Genomic DNA, 25,402 nt, shown 5'->3' with positions numbered 1-25,402 from the left:
TTCTGTTGGCTTCTTTTATAGACTTTGAGTTTCAGTTGTTTCCATAGATTTCTGATTGGATTCAAGTCAGGTGATTGGCTGGGCCATTCTAGCATCTTTTATTTTTATTTGAAGCCAATTGAGAGTTTCCTCGGTAGTATGTTTTGGATCATTATCCTGCTGAAACCCTCGTTTCATTTTCATCATCCTCGTAGATGGCAGCAGATTTTTGTCAAGAATGTCTCTGTAGATTTGCCCATTCATCTTTTCTTTAATAATGTGAAGTTTACCAGCACCATTTGCTGAAAAGCAGCCCCACACTATCAGGTTCCCACCTCCGAACTTCACTGTTGTTGTGGAGTTTTTAGGGTAATGTGCAGTGCCATTTCTCCTCCAAACGTGGTGTGCATAATGACATCCAAAAGAGTTAAATTTTGCTCTCATCAGACCAGACTATATTCTCCCAGTATTTAACCGCCTTGTCCAAATGTTTAGCAAACTTTAAACAAGCTTTGACAGCCTTTTTTTTTTTTTTTTTCTCCTTTTTCTCAATGGGGTCTTGTGTGATGAGCGTGCATACAGGCCATGACAGCGGTAGGGATTACTCACTGTTTTCCTTGTGATAACAGTACCTGCTAATTCCAGGTATTTTTTGAAGCTCTCCACAGGTTTATTTGCACACCTGCCTTTCCACCATATTATGTATTGCGGCCCCAACCATGCTCACTGGAACATTCAGAAACCTTAGATATGCGCCTGTAACCAATGTCATCGTTATAGAATTTAGGTGGTGTCTAGGGTTAACATGCCTTTTTGCACCTCCCGTCGTGTTCAAAACTTTTTCCCTTTGTCATTTTACATTTTTACGCACAACTTAATTTCTGATCTTATTTGTTCTACTTTTTGTATGTATGGATTACTTGGGTTGTTCCCAACATCTGGTGAAAAACTCATGTCAATAGCACCTTTGGAAATATATTTAGTGAGAGAAAAATAATAATTATTATGAACAGTACTGAAGCGTCTAATTATTTCAGCCGCTGTATATATCGTATTTTTTTAACTGCTTATTCCTGGCGCCTATCTCAGCTGGCTTTGGACGATCTGGTCAGACTGGTCCCCAGTCAATCGCAGAACAGATATAGACAAACAACCATTCACACTCATGTTCACACCTACAGACAATTTAGAGTCTTCAGTTAACCTACCTTGCGTTTTTTTTTGCCATGTGGTGGAAACTGGAGTAAAGAAAACCAACGCAGGCACAAAGAGAACATGCAAACTCCACACAGGGGAGCATTTGAACCCGGGTCCTCAGAACTGTGAGGCAAATGAGCTAAACAGTGTTCCACAGTGCCACCCATTAAAAAAAAAAAATAAATAAATAAAAAAAAAATATATATATATATATATAAAGAAGTAGATATACAGTTACAAGTATCTGAGTACATTGTAAATTGTAACTTTGCTTTAAGTTGCACAAACATCTCATGTTTTACAATGCGGATAGTGAGACTCATGATCCGGTGTGGTGAGGGTGTGTTCCATTTCCACTGAGAGTCGGAATTTATAAAGCTTGCGATACGTAAGGCCAGAGTTGTGTGCTCCCAGCATTTCATACGAAAAACAAACAGTGTTTTACGTAAGAAGCATATAGCATGAATTCCATGTTGGGCTTATAAAATTCGTCTCCCTTGCCGAGTTGGAGATTTGACTTCAGGAAGAGTGGGTGATTAAAAGTGGAGGGGACAGATACAGTATCATTAGGAATCTGATTGGTAAACCGTGCTATATACTGTACCTCCTCACTTGACGACGGAGGGGACCGCTCGTGAGCACGACTTTCTCCAGTTTGCTACCGCTGGTGCGCACACCCGTTGGCCATTCATCATAATGAGACTGTACTCTATCTTCAGAAAGAAGAGCTTGCAGGTGGAGGAGATTGACTCAAGCAGTGAAAAAGATGGCGACTTTCAAACACTTTGTCTTCTAAAATGAGACTGTGTTAAAGGAGCATCAAAACATGCAGTCGCAAAAGTGCGACCACATGCAGAGGAAAATGAAAAAAGCTTTCACATTTTATAAATGTATGCCGCCATCTAGAGGTTATGAAAAAACCGTACACTTTCATTCCAATGTCACCGCCACCTAGAGGTTTTGAGAAAGGTGTAGCCTACACTTTAATTCCAATATGACAGGGGTATGTATGACTGCATACACTGTATGTACAGTTGTGCTCATAAGTTTACATACCCTGGCAGAATTTGTGAAATATTGTTTTTTTTTTAAAATATGACTGAACAACAACTATCATTAGTTATGTTTTGTTTCATGATAATGATTTTCTGAAATGCTTGAGTTTGATTTGAATCCCTTTAAAATAAAATTAAATGTGTTTCGCTTAGCCCTTAATGTTTTCTTTAAATAATTGTACCCATCTTACAAATTCTGCCTGGGTAATCAAACATATGAGCACAACTGTGTGTTTTCTCATTTACTAAATAAAAATAAGGCTGTGAATTTCAAAATAAGAGCAAGTAAATAAGTATTAATAATAAGTATTACATGTTCAAATAAAGTGCTTAACTTTAGAATAATTCTTTGAAAAAATACTTTGTTTTGATTATATGGGTAGAAGCAAAATCATGCATTGTAAAAATGCATTATACATAGGTAGAATGGTTTACCAGAATTTTGAGGTCAACTTTGGGATGCGCATTATACACGAGGAATTACGGTAATTGTTTTATTTTTTTAGAAGTGTGCAACACTCAGAGTTTGTCTTCTTTTTAGCAAATTATGTTGCTGTTTAAAACAAGTGAATGTCGAGTTTGACATACAGCCAAAAGCATATAGCTAGTCCTGATATCTGCTAGCCAGAGGCTGAGCTGCCCTCTAGTTGTTTACGAGGCAGTGGCTTGAGCATGATGATACTTCCTGTCCTTTACCTAATATATTCCATATGGGTTCGCCTCAGTACTGTGCTGAAATCTTAACTTAAATTGCACAGTAATGACTGGCTGTATTTAATTTTTGTTTTGGTCACACCTCCCTTTCTCCTCTAGACCTACACCCTCAGGAGACCCTGCTGCATTTCTCGGCCCGCCGGGGCCTTTTCCGTGTCACGGGTTTCTTGCTGCAGCAGCCAGGGGCGAGGGACGCAGCACAACTGCCAAACAAGCATGGCCACACGCCCGCCGCCGTTGCAGCGCTTCGGGGTCACACCAGCCTCCAGCAGCTCCTCGCACAGTGAGTCCCGCTCAGTTGATGGGCTTGTCACGACATACCGTAGGGGTGATTCAATGAGTAAATAATAAAAATAATAATACATTTAATATATAATGCATTTTTTATTCTCTAAAATCTCAAAGTGCTACAAGCACCGTAGAAATGTACAGTACAAAAATAAATTAAAAAGGGGGGCGCTCAAGGTAAGTTAAAAGCCTCTTTAAAGAGGAAAGAGTTGAGGGGATTTTTGAAGGTATCTACGGAATGATGGATCATGAGGTGGCTGGGCAGGCAGTTCCACAGACGTGGTGCAGAAGGCCTAGTCACCCATGGTCCAGAGCTTGATTCTGCTGGTTTTGCCGTGCAGAGTGTGTTATCCTGGTTGGGTTTTGCTGGGTGAGGAGTTATTTGAGGTATGGTGGGTCGTTTTCATAGATGCAGTGATGTGTGATAGGAGCGACCTTATAAGGTTTTCTGGCAGTGATAGGAAGCCAGTGGAATGTGCGGAGTACTGGGGTAATGTGTTCATGTTTTCTGACTCTGAGTCGTATCCCGGAACTAGTAATATAGAATCATCATTCCTGGGGAGTGATGGGACTGTTTCTCTTTGTTGGGGCCAGAAACCTACTGATGCTTGCAGAATAAGGAAGGCAACAAAATGCTTCAAAACTGTGCTCCATCAAGCATAATTATTATTTTTTCTTTCATAATAATTTCAATAACTAACGCATGACAAAAAATATAAAAATATATAGATGAAATACAAAAAATAAAAACGTTCAATAGTCAATAATTAGAATAAATCAATGATTGAATAAATGGATAATGAAAAGGATGTGCGAAAAGAACAAAATGGTTATTACAAAATGAAAGGAATAAATAAATAATAAATTATAAAATTATAAAATAAATAAAATTACCTAATAAAAGGGAAGGAGGCGAAAAGGTGGACGACTGGTTAGCACGTCCGCCTCACAGTTCTGAGGACCCGGGTTCAAATCCGGCCTCGCCTGTGTGGAGTTGGCATGTTCTCCCCGGGTTTTTTCCAGGTTCACCGGTTTTCCTCCCACGTCCCAAAAATATGCATGGTATGTTAATTGAGGAGTCTAAATTGCCTGTAGGTGTGAATGTGAGTGCGAATGGTTGTTTGTTTATGTGCCTTGCGATTGGCTGGCGACCAGTTCAGGGTGTACCCCGCCTCTCGCCCGAAGATACCTGGGATAGGCTCCAGCATGCCCGTGACCCTATAGGATAAGCGGTACGGAAAATGAATGGATGAATGAAGTGAATGAATAAGTAAATGCAATACAATAAATGCAAAATAACATTATAGTAATAGATCCAATACAGAAAACAATGCAATAAAAATAGGTTATTAGAAAAAAAATTATTGTAAAAATGAACAAAATAAACAATTGCTTAATAAAACAAATACTTAAAGGCGACATCATAAATGTGCATAAAAACCATGTATGATACAGCTTTTGATAAAAAGGTGAATCGGTAATAAACATTACAACTGATACCTGAGCAGTTCGGTACAAAACGAACAAATACAAAAATAAATGACTACTACAAATTACCATAATTTCTCGTGTATAATGCGCATTGTTTTCCTCCAAAAGTTGTCAAAAGTCAATAGTGCGCATTATACATAGGTATAGGGCCAAATGGGAAAAACTTTCACATTTTATAAATGTATGCCGCCATCTAGAGGTTATGAAAAAGCTGTAAACTTTCATTCCAAAATTCCACCGCCACTTAGAGGTTATGCGAAAGGTGTACACTTTCATTCTAATATGCCAGCGCCACCTAGTGGTTCTAAAAAATGTGTAGCCTACACTTTCATTCCAATATGACAAGGGTACGTATGACTGCATAAATGCACTGTTGTGCAAATTTTTATTTGTTTATTTTTTTTTTAAATATGACTGATGACTGAACAACAACCATCATTAATTTCTTTATGGTTATGTTTTGTTTAATGATAATGCTTTCGGAAATGTTTGACCGTTTAATTTGTATCCCATTAAAATAAAATTTTATGTATTTTGCCTGGTCCTTCATGTTTCTTACAAATTCTGCCTTGGTAATCAAATTTATGAGCACAACTGTGTGTTTTCTAATTTACTAAATAAAAGTAGGGCTGCGAATTTCAAAATAAGAGCAAGTAAATTTAAAAATTTATTGTGTGTTCAAATAAAATGCTTAAAAATAATAATGCGAAAAAAAACTAAGAAAATACAGATCATACTTCATGTTTTGATCATATGGCTAGAAGCAAAATCATGCATTGCAAAAATTATACATAGGTAAAAGGGTTTTCCAGAATGTTGAGGTCAACTTTGGGGGTGCGTATTATACGTGGGTGCGCATTATACACGAGAAATTACGGTAATCATTGATGAATAAATAGAAAAGTTAAATTAATGCATGCAATACAAAAAAAATAACATAAATTTGAAATAGGTTATTACAGAAAAAATAAATAAATAAAGAGTAGAGGAGGTTGTTTTCCCAGTGAAGAGCAGCAGGATACAGGACTTTATTTAAGGAAGTCCCCCGAGAGTGCCGGTGACCTTCTTCTCATGGAGGAGCGAGCTTGTGTACGCTGCGCTAGCCCGCTCTCCTTCGCTCTTTCTCATCCCGGGCTCTCTTTCTCGATCTATCCATTTCCTCTTCTCTTCTCCTGCTTATCTGTCACTTTCTACCTGCATATTTCTCTATTGCAGTACAGTACAACTGAGTCCCCCCCCACCCCAACCCTCCACTGGCCTGTTTTTATGCACAGCTTCGTTGTATTTGACTCTGCTGTCTTCTCTGGGGTCCCGAGGGCTGCGTCCAGGTTAAACTCTTAATTGCCTCGGCGGTGGATGCTTTTAGGCGCGGGGTGCTTTTAGGGGTGTTATCTTTTTAACTGCGTTGCATTGTTTCAAAGAGCTGAGAGAGAGTAAATACCATTTATATACATGGGAGATGATCAGTCTACACATCTCCCAACTAAGCTGGCCAACTAATACAAACATATTGATCTACCTAGTCACCCATCCATCTGCCTTGACATACCTGCCAGCCCACAGAAACTCACATACCCTACCATGCTACCTACTTAGCACCTAGCATCCAGTCAACCACCAACTTAGCTATCTACCCACCTACCTTACAGTCATGGACAAAAATAGTGACACCCCTGAGGTGCCAATGTCATTGGCCAAGACTGTATTGTCTTATATATATATATATATATATATATATATATATATATATATATATATATATATATATATAGATAGATAGATAGATAGATAGATAGATAGATAGAGTATTGAGTATAGTTTTCTTTAAAAAAAAATCATCATAAAATATCCCATAATGAAAAAGTAAAAACATATTTTCATACAGTTGTGCAAATGTATTGAAAATGTAAACATTTGAAGATAATAGGTACATAAGTATTCACACCCTTGGCTTAATATTTTGTCAAAGCACCTTTTGCAGCAATCACAGCCTCAAGTCTTCTTGGGTATGTCTCTTCAAGCTTGGCACACCTGTTTTGGGGCATTTTCTCCCATTCTTCTCTGCAGATTCTCTCAAGGGTAGTCAGGTTGGATTGACAGTGTCAGTGGACAGCCATTTTTAGGTCTTTCCAGAGATGGATTCCAGAATTGGATTGGAAATGGATTCCTTGAATCCAGAGATTGAATTCATGTCCGGGCTCTGGCTGGGCCACTCAAGGACATTCAGAGGCTGCTCCTGAAGCCACTCCTTTGTTATCTTGGCTGTGTGCTTTGGGTCATTGTCATGTTGGAAGGTGAATCGACGCCCTAGTCTGAGTCACAGCCAACTCTGGAGCAAGTTCTCTTAAATAATTTCTCTATATTTGGCAGCTGTCTTCTTACCCTCTATGCGGACTAGTCGCCCAGTTCCTGCAGCAGAAAAACAGCCCCACAGCAGGATGCTGCCACCACTGTGCTTCACAGTAGGGATGGTGTTAGCCAAGTGATGAGCAGTGCCTCTTCTTCTCCAGATATGACACTTGCAATTCAGGCCCAAGCACGGGCGCACGGACGCACACACACATACACACACAGCAGGGTCATCTCTACATTACATATTTAACTGGATGGCATGTGTTCCTCCCGCAATGGCTTGCTCACGCCGACACACTAATGAGGTCTGTAGGAGCTAAACATGCTGCACTCAATGTTCCGCAAATGGTGCTGGCAGGGGTCCCTCACTCTTCCACAGGTGCAAAAACAAGGGAACCACTTTAGAAACTGGACGAAAGGGTTGCGGAAATGTTCCTCGTTCACGGGTCACTGTCTATTATCCTGAACACCATTCACCCGTAAAACTTTCAGAAGTTTTGGAAATGTTTGAAAAAAAATAGCCCCACAACACCAGTTTTACCCGTCACAACGAAATTGAGAGAACATGTCTATCATGGGGGTTCTGACCAGAACAAAGAGGTCAGAGCATATTACTCCAATTCTAAAGTCTTGACAGGTGCTTACAGTCAGCTTTAGAATTGATTTTAAAGTTCTGCTACTGGTCTATAAATCACTAAATGGTTTAGGTCCTGAATACATGAAAGAAATGCTAATGTGTATAAACCCAGTAGGGCTCTGAGATCGACAGACGCAGGTCAACTAGTGGAGCACAGAGTCCAAAGCAAACATGGTGAAACAGCATTTAGCTATTATGCTGCACACAAATGAAATAAGTTGCCAATAAAAGTGACATCAGCCCCAAGTGTGAATGGTTTTAAGTCCAGGTTAAAACCACATTTTATCTCATGCTTTTTAGAGCATTTCCACTTTTAAATGATATTTCTTGCTCTGTGCGCTGTTTTAATTGCACTTTTATTTTATTTGTTTTGTTTTAAATGTTTATAAGATGTTGTTTTTCTTTGTCTTTAAATGCTCTTAATCATGTAAAGCACATTGAGTTACTTTGTGTATGGAATGCACTATATAATTAAATTTGCTTGCTTTGTTTATCATCAGAATCATCTTTATTTGCCAAGTATGTCCAAAAAACAAACAAGGAATTTGTCTCCGGTAGTTGGAGCCGCTCTAGTACGACAACAGACAGTCAATTGACAGAAAACACTTTTGAGACATAAAGACATTGACAAAAACAGTCACTGAGCAATAAAGGGTTGATCGTTATTTGGTAATGCCGGTACAAATTTATTTATTCATTTTTGAAAATTGTGCTAAAAGTCCTCTAGCACTTAGAGCAGTTCGAAAGACTAATGTTGCAATAGTCCGGTGCAATGACCATTGTGCAAAGGGCGCCGAGAGTTCAAGGAATGTATGCAGTTTAAAGTGACTAGTAGTGCGATAATCTGGGACAATGTTGATTGTGCAAATGTTGCAGATACTCCTCAATCAGAGTGCAAATGGGGCAGATGCTAATCTGGCATGAGTGGCCAGTATTGGTCAACAACAGATATGCAAATAGTGCAGCCTGGCGAGACTACTACAGTGAGTGCACGAGTAATGTATAATTGGCCCGACAGAAATGTGACAACAAACTCAAGACAAAAAAATTGGCAGCATGTTGCAATGGAATTGTTGGTTTGCTGTTTAAGAAGTTGATTGCAAGAGGGAATAAGATGGACAGCGTGAGGGGCAGCTGTGGCGAAGGATGCCTCCTGAAGTCCACGATCATCTCTACAGTCTTGAGCGTGTTCAGCTCCAGGTTGTGTCGGCCGCACCACAGCTCCAGCCGCTCCACTTCCTGTCGATATGCAGACTCGTCACCATCCTTGATGAGGCAGATGACAGTGGTGTCATCTGCAAACTTCAAGAGTTTGACAGCCGGGTGCGTTGAGGTGCAGTCGTTCAGTCCTTCGAGAGAAGAGCAGCGGAGAGAGGACATAACTTGGGGCGCCCCAGTGCTGATGCTGCGTGTGGATGAGGTGGTCTCCCCCAGCCTTACCTGCTGTGTCCTGCCCGTCAGGAAGCTGTAAATCTACTGGCAGAAGGCAGGTGAGACGCTGAGCTGGAGAAGCTTGGTGGAAAGGAGTTCAGGAATGATGGTGTTGAACGCTGAGCTGAAGTCCACGAACACGATCCTCGCGTAGGTCCCTGCACTGTTGAGGTGTTCTAGGATGAAGTGCAGTCCCATGTTGACTGCATCATCCGCAGACCTGTTTGCTCGGTAGGCAAATGAAAGGATGCATGAAAAGTCTAAAAGACCCGACCCGAAATTGAACAGGAAGTTGTCCATTTTTGTTTAAAAAGCAAACATTTTGGGCTCGTACTTACTCGCATTACTTGGGCTCGTAATTTGACAAAATGTGTCTCAATCGGAAGCAAGTATCCAAGTCAAATGGACAATGCAAAAATTTGAAGATTCTCGGAAAGTTGAAAAATTAGTCCCTGACAGCAGTTTCACCGATCGACATAAAGTTGTAAGTCGACCGTTTTGGTTTGGGGCCAGCTAAATTTGGCGAATATCAAGGTCTGTACTTTTAAGGACTTCTAATGGCTCAGAAGCAGTTACCCCATACAGATGGGCAACATTAAAATGCAAAGCCTTTTTGCCGATGTCAAATGTGGGCAGAGCATTGCGTCAAAGCTGGATGATCATTTTGAAAACTCTCTCAGAAGAGCCTCCTAAAGTTTCACCAGTTGCCATGAAATTGGGTGGACATGTCTATTATACCAGGATGCAAGAAAAGTCTCTTGGACCCATGCCCCAAATTAAACTGTCAAAGTACGAACCCAAAATATCTGCTTCTAACAAAAAATAGCAGACAAAGTACAAGGGGAGTTGCAGAAATGTGCCCGTATCAAAATCAGATCTCCTAGACCAGGGGTGTCAAACTCATTTTTGTCTCGGGCTGCATTGTACTTATGATTTCCCTCAGAGGGCCGTTAGAACAGTGAAATGTTTAATCACCAAATCATATTGTTACCATTACACAACACATTGAGGGATAACTAGTTTTGAAATCAAAAGACAAGGATAATAGTTTGTTCAAGTATTGTTTAAGTTACTGGAGAAGATGGGTTTGGAAAAATGAAAGAGAAATGCAATATCTCAACATTATTGTTTATTATGAAAATTTGAAATTTGGGTACACATTTTAGCAACAATCACAGAACTTGATGAGCATGATTTGCTTTCGCGGGCCACATAAAATGATGTGGCAGGCCGGATCTGGCCCTCGGGCCTTAAGTTTGACACCTATGTCCTACACAGATGGGCAATGCTAAATTGCAAAGATTTTTGCTTACACTGTCTAATGTGGCCAAGCATGGCATCAAATGTTGACAATCATTTTGAGTATTTGGTGTGAAAATGGGGGTGTGATCTATCACGCTTGCAGTTTTAATTTCCGTGTTGTCATTGCATGACCCACTATCTTCTAAGCAGCCAAAAAAAGACTGGTCAACAACGACAATGACTTTCTTTGCTCTCACTGTAAATGGATTAGGGCAGCAAAAGTAGGGGGGTGCGGATCAGCTGACATCACTGTTAAAACTCTCTGTGCTCGACGGGCCAACCGGGGCTGTGCTCCTTCCTTTGGAGGATGATCTAAGTGTTTATTCTGCAGCAGGGTTGAGGCAGATGCCGAGTCAGACCGAGGGCCCCAGCACGTCCAGCCGGTACTGATGGACGCCCGCGTGGTTTGCAGCCACCCTGGCTTGCACACCCTGACGCAAAGCGTGTACCCGGGCTGCGACCCGCCAAGCCTTGGCCAGAGCGTGGAGCAGCTGCTGCATTTGACGAGTCATCTCCACGCCAAGGTGAGTCACGGTAATTGATTGTTTGTCTTGACGTCTTACCTTCCTGCGTAGTTTGAATAAGCGGCGGAACAACTTATGCAATAATGCAGTTGACGGCACACTTAACCTCAACTTTTCCCACAGGGAGTGTCTGTGCTGGAGCTGCACTCAGATTGTCTGCACACAGCTGCCGAGTGCATCGAGGGTGTCGAGCCAGAGACGACGAGCTGCCCACAAGCAAACACGCCGGAAAACCCAGTTGTAATCGGCAGTAGTGACAATTGCGGATATGGCGGCCACGAAGACTGGAGCCTGTCTGTAGTACACCCTGTGGAGCATGGCCTCGCCCCCCCCGAGGATTGGGTGTGTCTTGATTTTAAGAGGGCAGAGGGAAGCAAACAGCCCGAAAGTGCACAGAACTTGAGTTTGTGTGGAAGGCAAGAAGGGGGGAGCACCCTGCTTGTGGGAAGGCTTCAACAACTAGCAGGGTGGGATGAGCAGGAAACTGATAGAGGAGGAAAGGGACGGGAGGCCACAGAGGGAGAGGACTTATCTGGCAAGGAAGTACACAGAGTGTCTCAGAGCACAGAGGAGGAGAGCAGTGGAGGTTTAGTCATGGGCCAGTCACTGTCTCCTGACGCTGCAGTCCAGGAGTCTCACCAGGATGGCAAGGCTTTGACTCACAGCCTTTGTTACGGTCCGACCTTAGCCGAGGAGGAAGCCCAGAATGCGGCTTTAGTGCACAAAGACCTCCCACCTCCGGGTGGAAGTGATGATGTAACCCTAGAATCAGATGTTCCGCCTCCCGGAGAGGGGGACCCACTGCCAGATGTAAACAGCTCGGAACAAAACCAGGAAACAGCTTGTCGGGATCATACGTCAGAGTGGCAGCAAGACCTTGATCAGCAGACTGCATGTTGGGAGACTTGTTCTGAGTTAAATTTGATGGAGGATGCTGACATCGCTGTACCATCTGGAGAGGAAACGCCAGAGAAGACAGAGTGTTCACAGACAGTCAAATCCGACGTTGATCCAGATTCGGGCCAAACCCACAGCCTGTCCAGCGACGACGACGTCAGTTTCCAGTCAGTCGGAAGTTGCACGACAGACATATTCCACCCCACCGAGGAAAGTACCCCCTTGGAAGAGCAGCAGTCGACTGAGGATTTCAATGTGGAGGAAGAAGACTGCATGACGCAAGACCAAAGCGGCACATGTTCGCGGACTTCGGTGGAACCCGCTGCCAGTTCAGAGGAAACCGCCACCGGTTTGGAGCCCAACTTCCACACGGAGGAGCATCCTGAGGCACCCGAGGAGCCAGGTGCTTTAGAACCTTCTGAAAGTGACCTGTCACAAGGCAGAGATGCTTCAGCAAGGATGGTGGAAGACGGAAATCCCAACAGCGCTGACCTGAATAAAGGTATGTGTTAGATGCAGTCACCACTAAGGTCATGATGATGGAAGGGACAGAGCGATTTGAATCAGCCATAAGATATCAAAGAAAAATGTCATGCACCATTTTATTATATTGCAACATGTTCTTTAGATACGGTTCCTACGCAAGTATGGAAAAGTATGTAATTTGATTTTGTAAATTTCCAGGTCTGGAAAAGTATGGAAAATGGAAACAATTGTATGGAAAAATATTCATGTTTCCAAGACTCTTGCAACAGCTCCATTTGATAAGACAAAAAAAATAACATACCAGGCATATCTTTAAAAAAAAAAGAGAAAATCGATCTGTGTCTTTTTTAGGCACTTGGAAGCGCAACTACAATGTCTCTGTGAAAGCACTAAGTGTTATACTATGGTCTTGGTGAATACTCGATTCAGAAAATTCTATCACTGTACATTATCAACTTATAATGTACACCCTACGAACGTCTCAAGTGTTAACATGGTAAGATTTAAATGTACTCGCAGTTGAGCAGCAATAAATCAATGGGGAGAAAACGTAAAAATAAGTGATTAAAACGCCTGGCACAAAAACAGACAAATACGAACTGAACACTTCACCGTTGATGTTTTGAATGATGCCCTGCGACAATTTTATGCCGCCGTCCAGTCAACAAAGATCAACAGAACATACAGCGTTGCCATTCGAGAGCTTGTATCAACATTCACATATACATTTTATATTGTTAATCTAAGTTTATTTGCCTAAGGTTGTGTTCACACTGCAGGTCAATTTTGATGTATTTTTTATTTTTTTTTGCCCAATGTGACGTATCTGACTTTTTCATGTCAATGTGAACAGTACAATTCCGATTTTTTTATTTTTTTTTCAAATACGACCCATACGTTCATATATATATGGATATAAATATATAAATTGGATATGTGTCCAATGTCAGTCCAGTATGGATGAGCAAGGTCCTCTCATTCGACCTATAAGTCATCAAAATGTGACAAATGTGACAATTAGAAAAAACACACTAATCCAAGGGCGGACGAAGGAGCAGAAAACAGTCAGTGGCCAAAAGAAGATACTTTGCAACTGATAAATATAAGAAAATGTTGGCTGGCTCCAGTTGCACAAAATCCTTGAAATTGCCACAAATGCGTCATGACGAGACCTATGCAAGGGGCCATATTTACTTCCATCAACACGGTGCCTCGTGTTTGTGTGCATGCGCAACATGGTGTTCTGTTTTGTGCGTATGCGTGTGATACCATACTTGTTTCGTCCAGAGTAGATGCCGCATCTATTTTTGAAATGTGAAGGACTACATTAAAAGAATGGATTTAAAAAAAATAATACAAACCTGAATTGGGCATCATGCCCTCCAGTTTTCTTTTTTTATTAGTATGTTATTGTAATATCTGTGATTATGAGTGTTCAGCTTTCAGGTTACGGGTGGGGGTGAGTAGTGTGACAGGAGCGAAGGAAAAGAGAGTCTAAAAACGTGAATGGCGTGAAATTTGGCTGGCTGCAGCTCGTATGTGACGTTCTGTGTTGCCGCTAGTTCGATAAAGCGACTGGAATTACATTGGTGACCCCCTTCATCCTTGACCACTTGCGAGGGCATTGCAATATGAACAATTGTGGTGGCTGGTTTGACACTAGTCGGATGTTGATGCCTGTGGCTTACCTGTGGCACTGTTGTACTCAAATGGATGAGAACGGCTGACATTGCAAAGTAAATGAGTCGTCTTTGTAGGGACGATAATCCTGCATAGTTTACGGACAGCATCAGTCATATGACTCGTCTGACTTAAAGAAATATATACATATTCACTGCCAAACGAGTGACATTACCTTCCCTCTATTCAACAATTTTTTTTTCTCGCGCTGTCACGCCAATTTTTTTTCCATTTCACTACACAGCGTTCTTTTTTGTTTTTAAATAAGTTCTTAAACACGATGGCGAAACATTGAATTACTACTGTACGTTACTATTAATTTGATGTTAGAGAAAGACGAATGACTTTTGATTAGCGAGGCCGTGATAGGTCGAGAGGCTGAGGGTTGATCTTACCTATCTGACCGACAGCAACCTGGCAAAAAGAGAAATGAGGTAAGCCCTGTAGCCTTTGTTGTAGCAGAATACCTTGCGGCGTCACTGACATGTTTTTTTTTCTTCTATCAAACATTTACATATGACATATTTTCTCTTGATATTGATCACGTCCATCGCGATATACCGTAATTTCTCGTGTATAATGCGCACCCATTTCTAATACGCACCCCCAAAGTTGACCTCAAAATTCTGGATAACACTTCTACCTATGTATAATGCATTTTTACAATGCATGATTTTGCTTCTACCCATGAAACATGAAGTATTATCTGTATTTTGTTAGTTTTTTTCAAATAATTATTATGAAGTTAAGCACTTTATTTGAACACACAATATTTTCCTTAATTTACTTGCTTTTATTTCGAAATTCACAGCCCAACTTTTATTTAGTAAATTAGAAAACACACAGATGTGCTCATATGTTTGATTAGCCAGGCAGAATTTGTAAGATTGTACAATTCTTTAAAGAAAACATGAAGGACAAGGCGAAACACATTGAATTTTATTTTAATGGAATTCAAATTAAACGGTCAAGCATTTCAGAAAAGCATTATCATTCAACAAAACATTAACCATGAAGAAATTAATGATGGTTGTTGTTCAGTCATATTTAAAGAAAAACAATATTTCACAAATTCTGCCAGGGTATGTAAACTTATGAACTGTACATATATGCAGTCATACCTACCTCTGTCATATTGGAATTAAAGTGTAGGCTACACCTTTTTCATAACCTCTAGGTGGCGGTGGCATTTTGGAATGAAAGTGTACAGCTATTTCATAACCACTAGATGGCGGCATACATTTATCAAATGTAAAAGTTTTTTTTTCCATTTGCCCCTATAACTTTGTATAAAAAATGCGCATTATTACACAAGAAATTACGGTATATTGATATTGAATGGGCAGCACGGTGGACGACTCGTTAGAGCGTCAGCCTCACAGTTCTGAGGACCTGAGTTCAATCCCCGGCCCCGCATGTGTGGAGTTTGCATGTTCTCCCCGTGCCTGCGTGGGTTTTCTCCAGGCACTCCGGTTTCCTCTCACATCCCAAAAACATGCATTCATTGGAGACTCTAAATTGCCCGTAGGTGTGAATGTGAGTGCGCATGGTTGTTTGTTTGTATGTGCCCTGCGATTGACTGGCAACCAGTTCAGGGTGTACCCCGCCTCCTGCCCGATGACAGCTGGGATAGGCTCCAGCACGCCCGCGACCCTAGTGAGGAGAAGCGGCTCAGAAAATGGATGGATGACTTTTGCATTAGCATTTGTTAGTGACAGACTACAGCCCATTGTAAAAATATGTGGTAATATGACAAAAGAAGGCACACTTGTTACCGCCGCATTTGGTGTTTTCCATTTGATAGTTTTTGATAGTGCAAGACGATGAAGTGTTCCGACTTCCGTACAAATTTGGGTTATGGCGTAGGAACGAAACACAGTCAAAAACCGGGGACCCCTAACTGTAGTTTCTAATTTATTCTGGCCCTTGCAGGATTTACACACTGGCGTTGCCGTCACGACTGCCGTCTGTTTCGTCTAAGCATGCATCAGCAGTCACTGAATATACAGCCAACTACCGCTCTAGAAATGGCTTAACAGAAACCCAAGTCGCAGTGAGAGGAGGAACTGAGTGAAATGAATTGAGCTGATTTTTACATTTCAGTTTAAATAAAAAGAATAATTCTAATATTACCGCAATTATTAATGCCTTATATGACATTAATTTAAAGTTTTTGATGCCACTCTCATATGGGATCAATTTAGATGTGTGTAATGAAGCGTCTGGAGCCAAAAGTGGTTTGTAATGACATTCTCACATAAATTTTCCTGAAACACATTGCAGTCGCCCCAAAGCCAAAGTTCAGCCTTCAGGAATCAAAGCAGGGCTCTACAGTCTCTTTTGCACTGCTGGCCGCATGCTGTAAAAAATTAGGTGTTGGCTCAAAATAAATAATTTAAATTAGAAAAGATGTAACTATTTCCTCTGTTATTTTGAAGGTATTTAAATTCAGCTCGTGTTGAGTACATGCCACAAGATTATCCAGCCAAGTAGAGATAACTTTGCAAATTACCTTGTTTTAAGTTGAGCAATTGTCTAATGTTTTACACTGTGGGGAGTGATATGCGATGTGCTAAAAGTGTGAACAGTTTCCCTGAGAGTCAGAATTTATAAAGCTGGCGACATGTAAGACCAAAGTTGAGTGCTGCCACCCTAACAAAAGTACAACAAAACATGTAACTACAGTATACAGTTACTGTTTTACATGAGAAGCAGATAGTATGAATTCCATGTCGGCCTTGTAAAATTTGTCTTCCTTGCTGAGTTGGAGATCCGACTTCAGGAAGAGGCGGTTTTTAAAAAGTGGAGGGGACGGATCGATATCTTATGAAACTGAGTGGGTACCAGTGCTATCTGCGTCCGAGTCGGCCGCTCCTCCTCGCCCGACGGCAGACGGCCACACGCATGGCCATTAATAATAATGAGACTACGCTATCTCTTCACCGCAATCTCTCTTCAGAACAATCGAGTAGGTGGAGAAGATTGACGAAAGCAGTGAAAAAGATGTCGACTTTCTACCACCATATTTTATATAGTGAGACTGTATTAGAGGGAGCATTGGAACAGGCACTTATGCAAGTGCCACCAGATGTAATTTTTGTCATATGTGCGTTCATTTTGGTCGTGTTCCCGAGCCCTGAATAAAACAAAGACGCTTTGGGGGGTCACATGAAAAAAAATTCTTTGTATAAAATAAAGACATAGATCACAACAACAAAGTTATTTTTCACCCCAGGCTGCTCAAACTCCAGTATGTGTGTGTGTGCGTGCCTGCACACGCATGCAGTATGTGTGTACCGGTATGGAGTCAGGATGAAAATGTCTCACTTATTGATTCCTGCATGCTTCCGCTTTGTCATCACACCCACCCTGACGTGTGTGTGTGTTTGTGTGTGTGTGTGTGTGTGTGTGTGCGTGCATCTGTGTGTGCGTGTGTCTGTGTGTGTGTGCGTGGTCTCCAGCGGTGAAGGTGATCATGTTGGAACACACCGGGACCACCTGTGCCGCAGAGGAACGAGATGAGACCAACTCTTCCATGGTAAGTCCCCACAGTGGAGTTGTGCCTGGTTGTTATCCTTATTATTATTATCATTGGTGGTGTATGGTGATTATTAGCATCATAAACAATGCAAGGCCCAGGGGCCACATCCAGCCTGCCAGGTAATTTTTATGTGTCCCGCAAAATCAAATTATTTGTGTCAATTTCTGTGATTCTTGCTAAAATATTTACCAGCATTTCAAAATCATCCATTGTCTGAGCCGCTTATCCTCACAAAGCTCGCAGGAGTGCTGGAGCCTATCCCAGCTATCATCGGGCAGGAGGCGGGGTACACCCTGAACTGGTTGCCAGCCAATCGCCGGGCTCATAAAGAAACAACTATTTGCATTCCCATTCAGAACTACGGGCAATTTAGAGTCTTCAATTAACCTACCATGCATGTTTTTGGGATGTGGGAGGAAACCAGAGTGCCCGGAGAAAACCCACACAGGCATGGGGAGAACATGCAAACTCCACACACGTTTGGGAACTGAGGACACTAATTGTTTAAGCTTTGTAGGTGGAATTATTTCCCATTCTTGCTTGATGTACAGCATCAGCTGTTCAACAGTCCGGTGTCTGGACTGCAGGCAGGCCAGTCTCGTACCCGTACCCTTTTACTACAAAGCCACACTGTTGTAACAGGTGCAGAATGTGGTTTGGCATTGTCTTGCTGAAATAACCAGGGGGGTCCATGAAAAAGACGTTGCTTGGATGGCAGCATATGTTTCTCCAAAACCTGTATATACCTTTCAGCATTAATGGTGCTTTCACAGATGTGTAAGTTACCCATGCCATTGGCACTAACACAGCCCCATACCATCACAGATGCTGGCTTTTGAACCTTGCGTCCATAACAGTCCGGATGGTTCTTTTCCTCTTTGGCCCGGAGGACACGACATCCACAATTTCCAAAAACAATTTGAAATGTGGACTCGTCAGACCTCAGAAAATTTTTCCACTTTGCATCAGCCTATCTCAGATGAGCTCGGGCTCAGAGTAGCTGGCGGCGTTTCTGGGTGTTGTTGATAAATGGCTTTTGCTTTGCATAGTAGCGTTTCAAGTTGCATTAACGGATGTAGCTGACATTGGTTTTTTGAAGTGTTCCTGAGCCCATGTGATGTCGGTTTTTGATGCAGTACCACCTGAGGGACAGGCATTCAATGTTGGTTTTCGGCCTTGCCGCATACATCCACTGATTTCTTCAGATTCTCTGAACCTTTTGATGATATTATGGACCGTAGATGATGAAATCCCTAAATTCCTTGCAATTGTACGTTGAGGAACATTGTCCTTAAACTGTTCGACTATTTTCTCACGCACTTGTTCACAAAGAGGTGAACCTCGCCCCATCTTTGCTTGTGAATGACCGAGCAATTCAGGGTAGCTCCTTTTATACCCAATCATGGCACCCACCTGTTCCCAATTAGCCTGTGGGATTTTCCAAACAGGTGTTTGATGAGCATTCCTAAACTTTTTCAGTCTTTTTTCCCACCTGTCCCAGCTTTTTTGGAATGTGTTGCAGCCATAAAATTAAAAGTTAATGACTTTTTGCTAAAAACAATCAAGTTTATCAGTTTGAACATTAAATATCTTGTCTTTGTATTGTATTCAATTAAATATAGGTAGATCATGATTTGCAAATCATTGTATTCAGTTTTTATTTATGTTTAACAACGTCCCAACTTCATTGGAATTGGGGTTGTATTATCTTAAAATGTCATCAGGACACAAAAACAGGACACATTTTCTGTTGTCACAGCCTGAGAATTTCCTCCTCACACTTGAGCCTCTGTTTCACCATCATAAATATTTAACAGGTGTAACATTTATGATAGTCTGCCCTGACCATTTTCCAATTGGATCATGGAAGAAAAATAACTCTTAATGCACTCCTCACCAAAGAATAATCACTCAGCATATCAATTTAAAGGCGCCCTTCCATCAACATTTTTTAAAAATGGTCTGTCTTTGATGTTCATTTACCATGTTTGCAAGTTAATGTGGATAGGAAAAGCCCATGATAGCCTTTTTAAAGCTATTTCAGTTGCTCTTTTATGCCTGGCAGTTGAGAGAGCCGGATTTCGCATTAATATGCGACATGTAAAATAAACTTTGCTCTGATTGGATCGCTCATCTTCTCAGTTAAATTTATTTATTTTTTAGTATGATTTATTTTATTTTATATATATATATATATATATATATATATATATATATATATATAAGGACTACAAAGATCGAATATTTTAGTATTCAAGTATCCTCCCAAAATCTTTACCAAATAATCGGGTATTCGCATAAATTATATTTTTGCTTAGTTAGAGAAATTATGAATACAAAAGAAGAAATAAGCCATCTGACTTAAAAATGAATGACCAATTGTTTTTCCTTTTTTGAGTTCAACTTGTCCTCGAGGGCGCATGGGAGTTTGCCCAACCAGTCTCCAAGTGTTTTGTGGACTTGGAGAAGGCATTCGGCCGTGTCCCTCGGGGAGTCCTGTGGGGGGTGCTTTGGGAGTGTTGGGTACCGAATCCCCTGAAACGGGCTATTCGGTCCCCATACGACCAGTGTCAGAGTTTGGTCCGCATTGCTGGCAGTAAGTCGACTCGTTTCCGGTGAGGATTGGACTCCAGCAAGGCTGCCCTTTGTCACCGATTCTGTTCATAACTTTTATAGACAGAATTTCTAGGCACAGCCGAGGCATAGATAAAGGGGCAGATGCTACTCTGACATGAGTGGCCAGTATTTGTCAACAACAGATATGCAAATAGTGAAGCGTGGCGAGACAACTGCAGTGAGTGTACGAGTAATATATAATTGGCCCGACAGAAATGTGACAACAAACTCAAGACAAAAAAATTAGCAGCATCTTGCAAAGGATTTGTTGGTTAGCTGTTTAAGAAGTTGATTGCAAGAGGGAAGAAGCTGTTGGAATGTCTGCTAGTTCTAGTTGGCATTGATCGGTAGCGCCTACCTGAGGGAAGGAGCTGGAAGAGCCGGTGACCGGGATGTGGAGGTTCCGAGAGGATTTTGCACGCTCTTGTATCAGTTCTGGCAGCGTGCAAGTCCTCAAGGGTGGGTAGGGGGGTACTGAAAATCTTTTCAGCAGTTTTGATTGTCCGTTGCAGTCGGAGTTTTTCCTTTTTTGTAGCAGCACCAAACCAGACTGTGATGGAAGAACGCAGGACTGATTCGATGACTGCTGTGTAGAACTGCCTCAGCAGCTCCCGTGGCAGGCCATGCTTCCTCAGAAGCCACAGGAAGTACATCCTCTGCTGGGCCTTTTTGAGGACGGAGTTGATGTTGATCGCCCACTTCAGGTCCTGAGAGACTGTAATTCCCAGGAACTTGAAGGTCTCGACGGTTGACACAAGGCAGCTGGACAGCGTGAAGGGCAGCTGTTGCGAAGGATGCCTCCTGAAGTCCACGATCATCTCTAAAGTCTTTAGCGTGTTCAGCTCCAGGTTGTGTCGGCCGCACCACATCACCAGCCGTTTCACTTCCTGTCGATATGCAGACTCGTCACCATCTTTGATGAGGCCGATGACAGTAGTGTCATCTGCAAACTTCAGGAGTTTGACAGCCGGGTGCGTAGAGGTGCAGTCGTTTGTGAAGAGCAGTGGAGAGTGGACACAACCTTGGGGTGCCCTAGTGCTGATGCTGTGTGTGGATGAGGTGGTCTCCCCCAGCCTCACCTGCTGTGTCCTGCCCGTCAGGAAGCTGTAAATCCACTGGCAGATGGCAGGCGAGATGCTGAGTTGGAGAAGCTTGGAGGAAAGGAGTTCAGGGATGATGGTGTTGAACGCTGAGCTGAAGTCCACGAACAGGATCCTCACGTAGGTCCCTGCACTGTCGAGGTGTTCTAGGATGAAGTGCAGTCCCATGTTGACTGCATCATCTGCAGAGCTGTTCGCTCGGTAGGCAAACTGCAGGGGGTCCAGCAGGGTACCTGTGACGCTTTTGAGGTGGTCCAGCACAAGACTTTCAAAGGACTTCATGACCACATATGTCAAGGCGACAGGCCTGTAGTCATTGCAGGTTTCTTGGTGACTGGAATGATGGTGGAGCGTTTGAAAAAGGATGGTACTTCACACAGTTTCAGAGACTGCAAACAGGATGGGGACACTGGAGTTCAGTTTAAACTTAGAATTTTTACTTCTTAGCATTTCTTGTAACCAGCTAGCATTATAGGATGCAACATCACAATAGGTCCGTGTCGTGGCTATTCGTTGAAGAGCTTAGACCAGACTAACTCAACTAAAATGAAAATGAAGACACCTTGATAAGAAATACAATTATTAACTTAATAAAAAGTTTTGACAAAATTTGCCGGTCGCAATAAAATGTTTTCACCTACAGTACTTGACTTATAATGTAGCCGCTTGCAGACATAATGCTGGTACACTGGTGATGTCTCACAGTGCTGAAATCACTGAGCAAAACTTATCCTTGACAAGCAACCACCCTGAATGAAGTCACGTTATAGTTGTACACATACTCATCACCTTTGTATGAACTGGCCACAAATCTGACAGTAGTCATAATTTATAGAAACCTTAGCTCCAATTATGCCACCTTTGCTCACGTTGATGACGTAACCACATCAGAATCAGAATCAGAATCAGAATCATCTTTATTTGCCAAGTATGTCCAAAACACACAAGGAATTTGTCTCCGGTAGTTGGAGCCGCTCTAGTACAACAGACAGTCAATTTACAGAACACTTTGGGGACATAAAGACATTGACAAAAAACAATTGTGCAAAAAGATGCAGAGTCCTGTAGCACTTAGAGCAGTTCGAACGACTAATATTGCAATAGTCCGGTGCAATGACCATTGTGCAAAGGGCGCTGAGACTTCAAGGAGTGTATGCGGTTTAAAGTGACGAGTAGTGCGATCATCTGGGACAATGTTGGTTGTGCAAATGTTACAGCTACTTTGTGCTGATCAGTCTCCTCCGTTGAGCTTCACAATTGAACTTTTTCCTGCCATTAACAGGCAGCTACTGTATACACCAAAAGTTTGGATCATTCGTTGTGGGGTCTTACTATCATCGTGAAGCAGAATTCACCTAGTGTTGCCTTGTTTGCCCTCTACTCACAATCCCCCAGAGCCTCATCTCTGTGATGTGGGTGAAATAAAAGAGAGGATGAGGATTTTGTTAGGTGGGTCCTGTGCGGCCTTGAGTGCTCAGGCACATTTTGGCGACAGTGACCGCAAGCATCGCTATTTAATCACCATTACCTTTCAAAATAAATGGCTTGAAGAGTATTTGATTTTGAAAAAATGCACTGGAAGACTGTAACTTCCACTAACAACACAGGCCAAACTTTGCTCCTCCCCGATATACAACACTTGTCTCTCAGTTGAAATACATCTCTTCAATGTACTTTGACACCAATTACCACCTTCCAATGTTTTTATTCTTTGATGCCATCTTGTGGCATGAGGGTGTTACATAAAGCACACAAAAATGGGAATAGGTGAGTTTTTCATTGAATAGCCGAGGATCGGTTTCACAGATAAAAACATGATTAGGTGAATTTGTGAATAGGGAACCACGAATAGGTGAGGGCTCACTTTATACTCAGCCCTCTGTTCCCGCCATCGTAAATATGTCAAATCAAAGAAAAGTCACGCTTAATAGGAATTTGCTGCCGTGCAGCAGCGTATTATTCTGCTGCATCAAACTGAACTTTGGTGATTTTGTCTTTGGCAGGCACGGTCGTGCAGGCAGGGATAAATGTCACTTAGCAAGTCAGGAGGAAATCTTGTGAAAGACGACGAGAGTAATGAGGCAGAATTTGCTTACATGCACTTTGAGGTGCCAGCGACAGATTTGTAGCCCCCAGGACATATTTTCCTTTTGACTCAGGCATTCATTTTTGATCTTGTGCGTTTTTAAAGTGAACTTTTACATGGAGTTTAAACTGTGCAACAGGATCTCCCCTGCTTTAGTTTATATATGCACAAGCACATGGAGGCCATCTTCTCCCCAAAATGTTGCTGACTGACAGATTCCTAGGCAGCCGAAAGCCTGAGCGGCTTTCCGCATATTCCAGGCTTGCGGTTTCACATTGGTGTTTTTTTTTTTTCCCGAAAGCCAGATGTTTCCTCTCCACGCTTATAAGCGGCACTTGCCAACAGAGGGCAGTCTTGCCTCGTAAGCCCTTCACTCGCTTCATGCTGTTTGGTCCTGTTTAAATGTGCTATATTTTCACTGAGGCTGTACACACTGCAGTAGGGGGCTAGAGTGTTGACTGAGTTGCATGATCTCACAGTGAAGGCGCAGTGGAACAAGCATGCTGTTTTTTTCCCCCCTACACATTATGTCACAACGCTATCAATCGATCAAAGCAGCCGGAGAGCTATGACAAAAATGTGCACGCAATTAGACGGCAGATCATTTAATTGTACTTGCGTACACTAATTTATTATACAGTAACATGTTGCTGGAGCAACACATTGAATTACAGTCACGTGCTATGTTGAAATATGCAAATTGCATCGCGCAACAGCATCTCATGAAACTTAAACGAGTGTGAGCATATCGAACCGCTACATAAAAGCGTAAAAATCATTGCGACAAATAAGTGTGGCAGCTGTTAATTTTTTTTGTACCTCCAGCCTGTATTGACTGATGAAACACCATTCTGCCAAATCAACGCCTTCAAATTGTATCGATTTATCTACTTAACCAAGGTACATCAGAGTAGTAGTTTCTTTTTGTAATGTTTTTTATTGGTATAAATTCTAGGTTCATGGGGTTTAGTTGGGTCAGCCTGGGACGTCCTTTATTTGCCGATGATGTCGTGCTGATCCACATCAAGGGTACTCGGATACAACTATTAAAGAGCCTATGAATTAATTTCCTCAATAGATTTAGGAATACATAATTTTTCTAAATATATTAAATATGTGTGAAGATGAGTACTGAAAATTTGCAAAGACTGAGAACAATTTAGTACGTAATTTTGGAGATGTACACCATTTTCGCCATTTCAGTTGTCCGGATTTTTTGGCCGGGGTTAAAAACAAGCCCAAGTACGCACTCAGGCTTTTTGGCATTTGTTGGCCGTCTCCCAGTATATAAGTATTGAATGTCGTCATTCAGTCAATGGTTATTTGGCACAATTGTCAACCAAGAATTGTCAGTTCTTTAGTAATAATTTGGCTCCTTATTACCACTGCAGCATGCAGTTAACCATCAAGTTATGCCTACAACCCGAAAAAATGCATCTTCCCTGAATTGTTATGTCTTTTTGTTATTTGGGCTACTACGTCTATGATGTGGGGACCCATGCGCGGCGCACAAAGCTGATGATGGCATACTGTACGGCCCCAATGCTGGTTAAGTTTGTTAGCCCGCAAGCTAACGAGCTAGTGAGATCACTCAACTGGCGGTGGGGTCAGCTAATGCGTGACCAATTTAGTTCCCCTTGTGTTCCTACTGAAAAAAAAGGGAACAGAAGGTTCCCTGACGATTATTTTAATTCCTTCTCACCCCCAGGGTCTTCTAGCAGGAACTCTTGACTCCCAGGAACTCTTGAGGGGGCGGCCTGTGCTGAGAAATGCTGATTGGTTGACATCTGTAGTGTCTGTAGTTTCGTTTACTTTATGCATGCACAGAGCCGCCATTACTGATGTATGCAGCTGTATGCAAGGCTCAAAAGAGGATTTTACATTTTCTGCTGAGCTGCGCGTGGCAGACTAGGCTGTAGAAACTGTGCTCGCCGAGGTTCCGGACAGCTCGCCTCCTGTTCGTGGAGCGGTCTCTTTCGTCGCCACCTTGCAGTAAGCTCTGCGGCCGAGGCGGCGAGGTCCTTGA

At 42.1% G+C, this 25,402-nt stretch overlaps 1 protein-coding gene across 12 annotated transcripts in view; it reads left to right on the top strand.

Moving 5' to 3' along the window:
* Positions 1-25,402, top strand: part of LOC133398128 (A-kinase anchor protein 13) — a 224,464-nt gene that overhangs the window by 55,521 nt on the left and 143,541 nt on the right. For 10 of the 12 annotated variants that reach the window (XR_009767767.1, XM_061669769.1, XM_061669778.1 and 7 more), the window contains exons 6-9: positions 3,045-3,228; positions 10,778-10,970; positions 11,094-12,369; positions 17,495-17,571. Coding sequence is in view for 11 of the 12 variants with exons in the window: in XM_061669769.1 (XP_061525753.1) it covers positions 3,045-3,228; positions 10,778-10,970; positions 11,094-12,369; positions 17,495-17,571 (1,730 nt within the window). In the remaining variant the exon portion in view is untranslated. Of the gene's footprint in view, positions 1-3,044; positions 3,229-8,996; positions 9,204-10,777; positions 10,971-11,093; positions 12,370-17,494; positions 17,572-25,402 lie in introns of those variants that run through there. The other 2 variants (XM_061669758.1, XM_061669801.1) reach the window with 2 other exon arrangements.

Source organism: Phycodurus eques, chromosome 2 (assembly GCF_024500275.1).
Source record: "Phycodurus eques isolate BA_2022a chromosome 2, UOR_Pequ_1.1, whole genome shotgun sequence".
NCBI classification, from domain to species: domain Eukaryota; kingdom Metazoa; phylum Chordata; class Actinopteri; order Syngnathiformes; family Syngnathidae; genus Phycodurus; species Phycodurus eques.
Note: the sequence above shows the minus strand (reverse complement) of the source record. Positions and strands in the feature narration are given on the sequence as shown.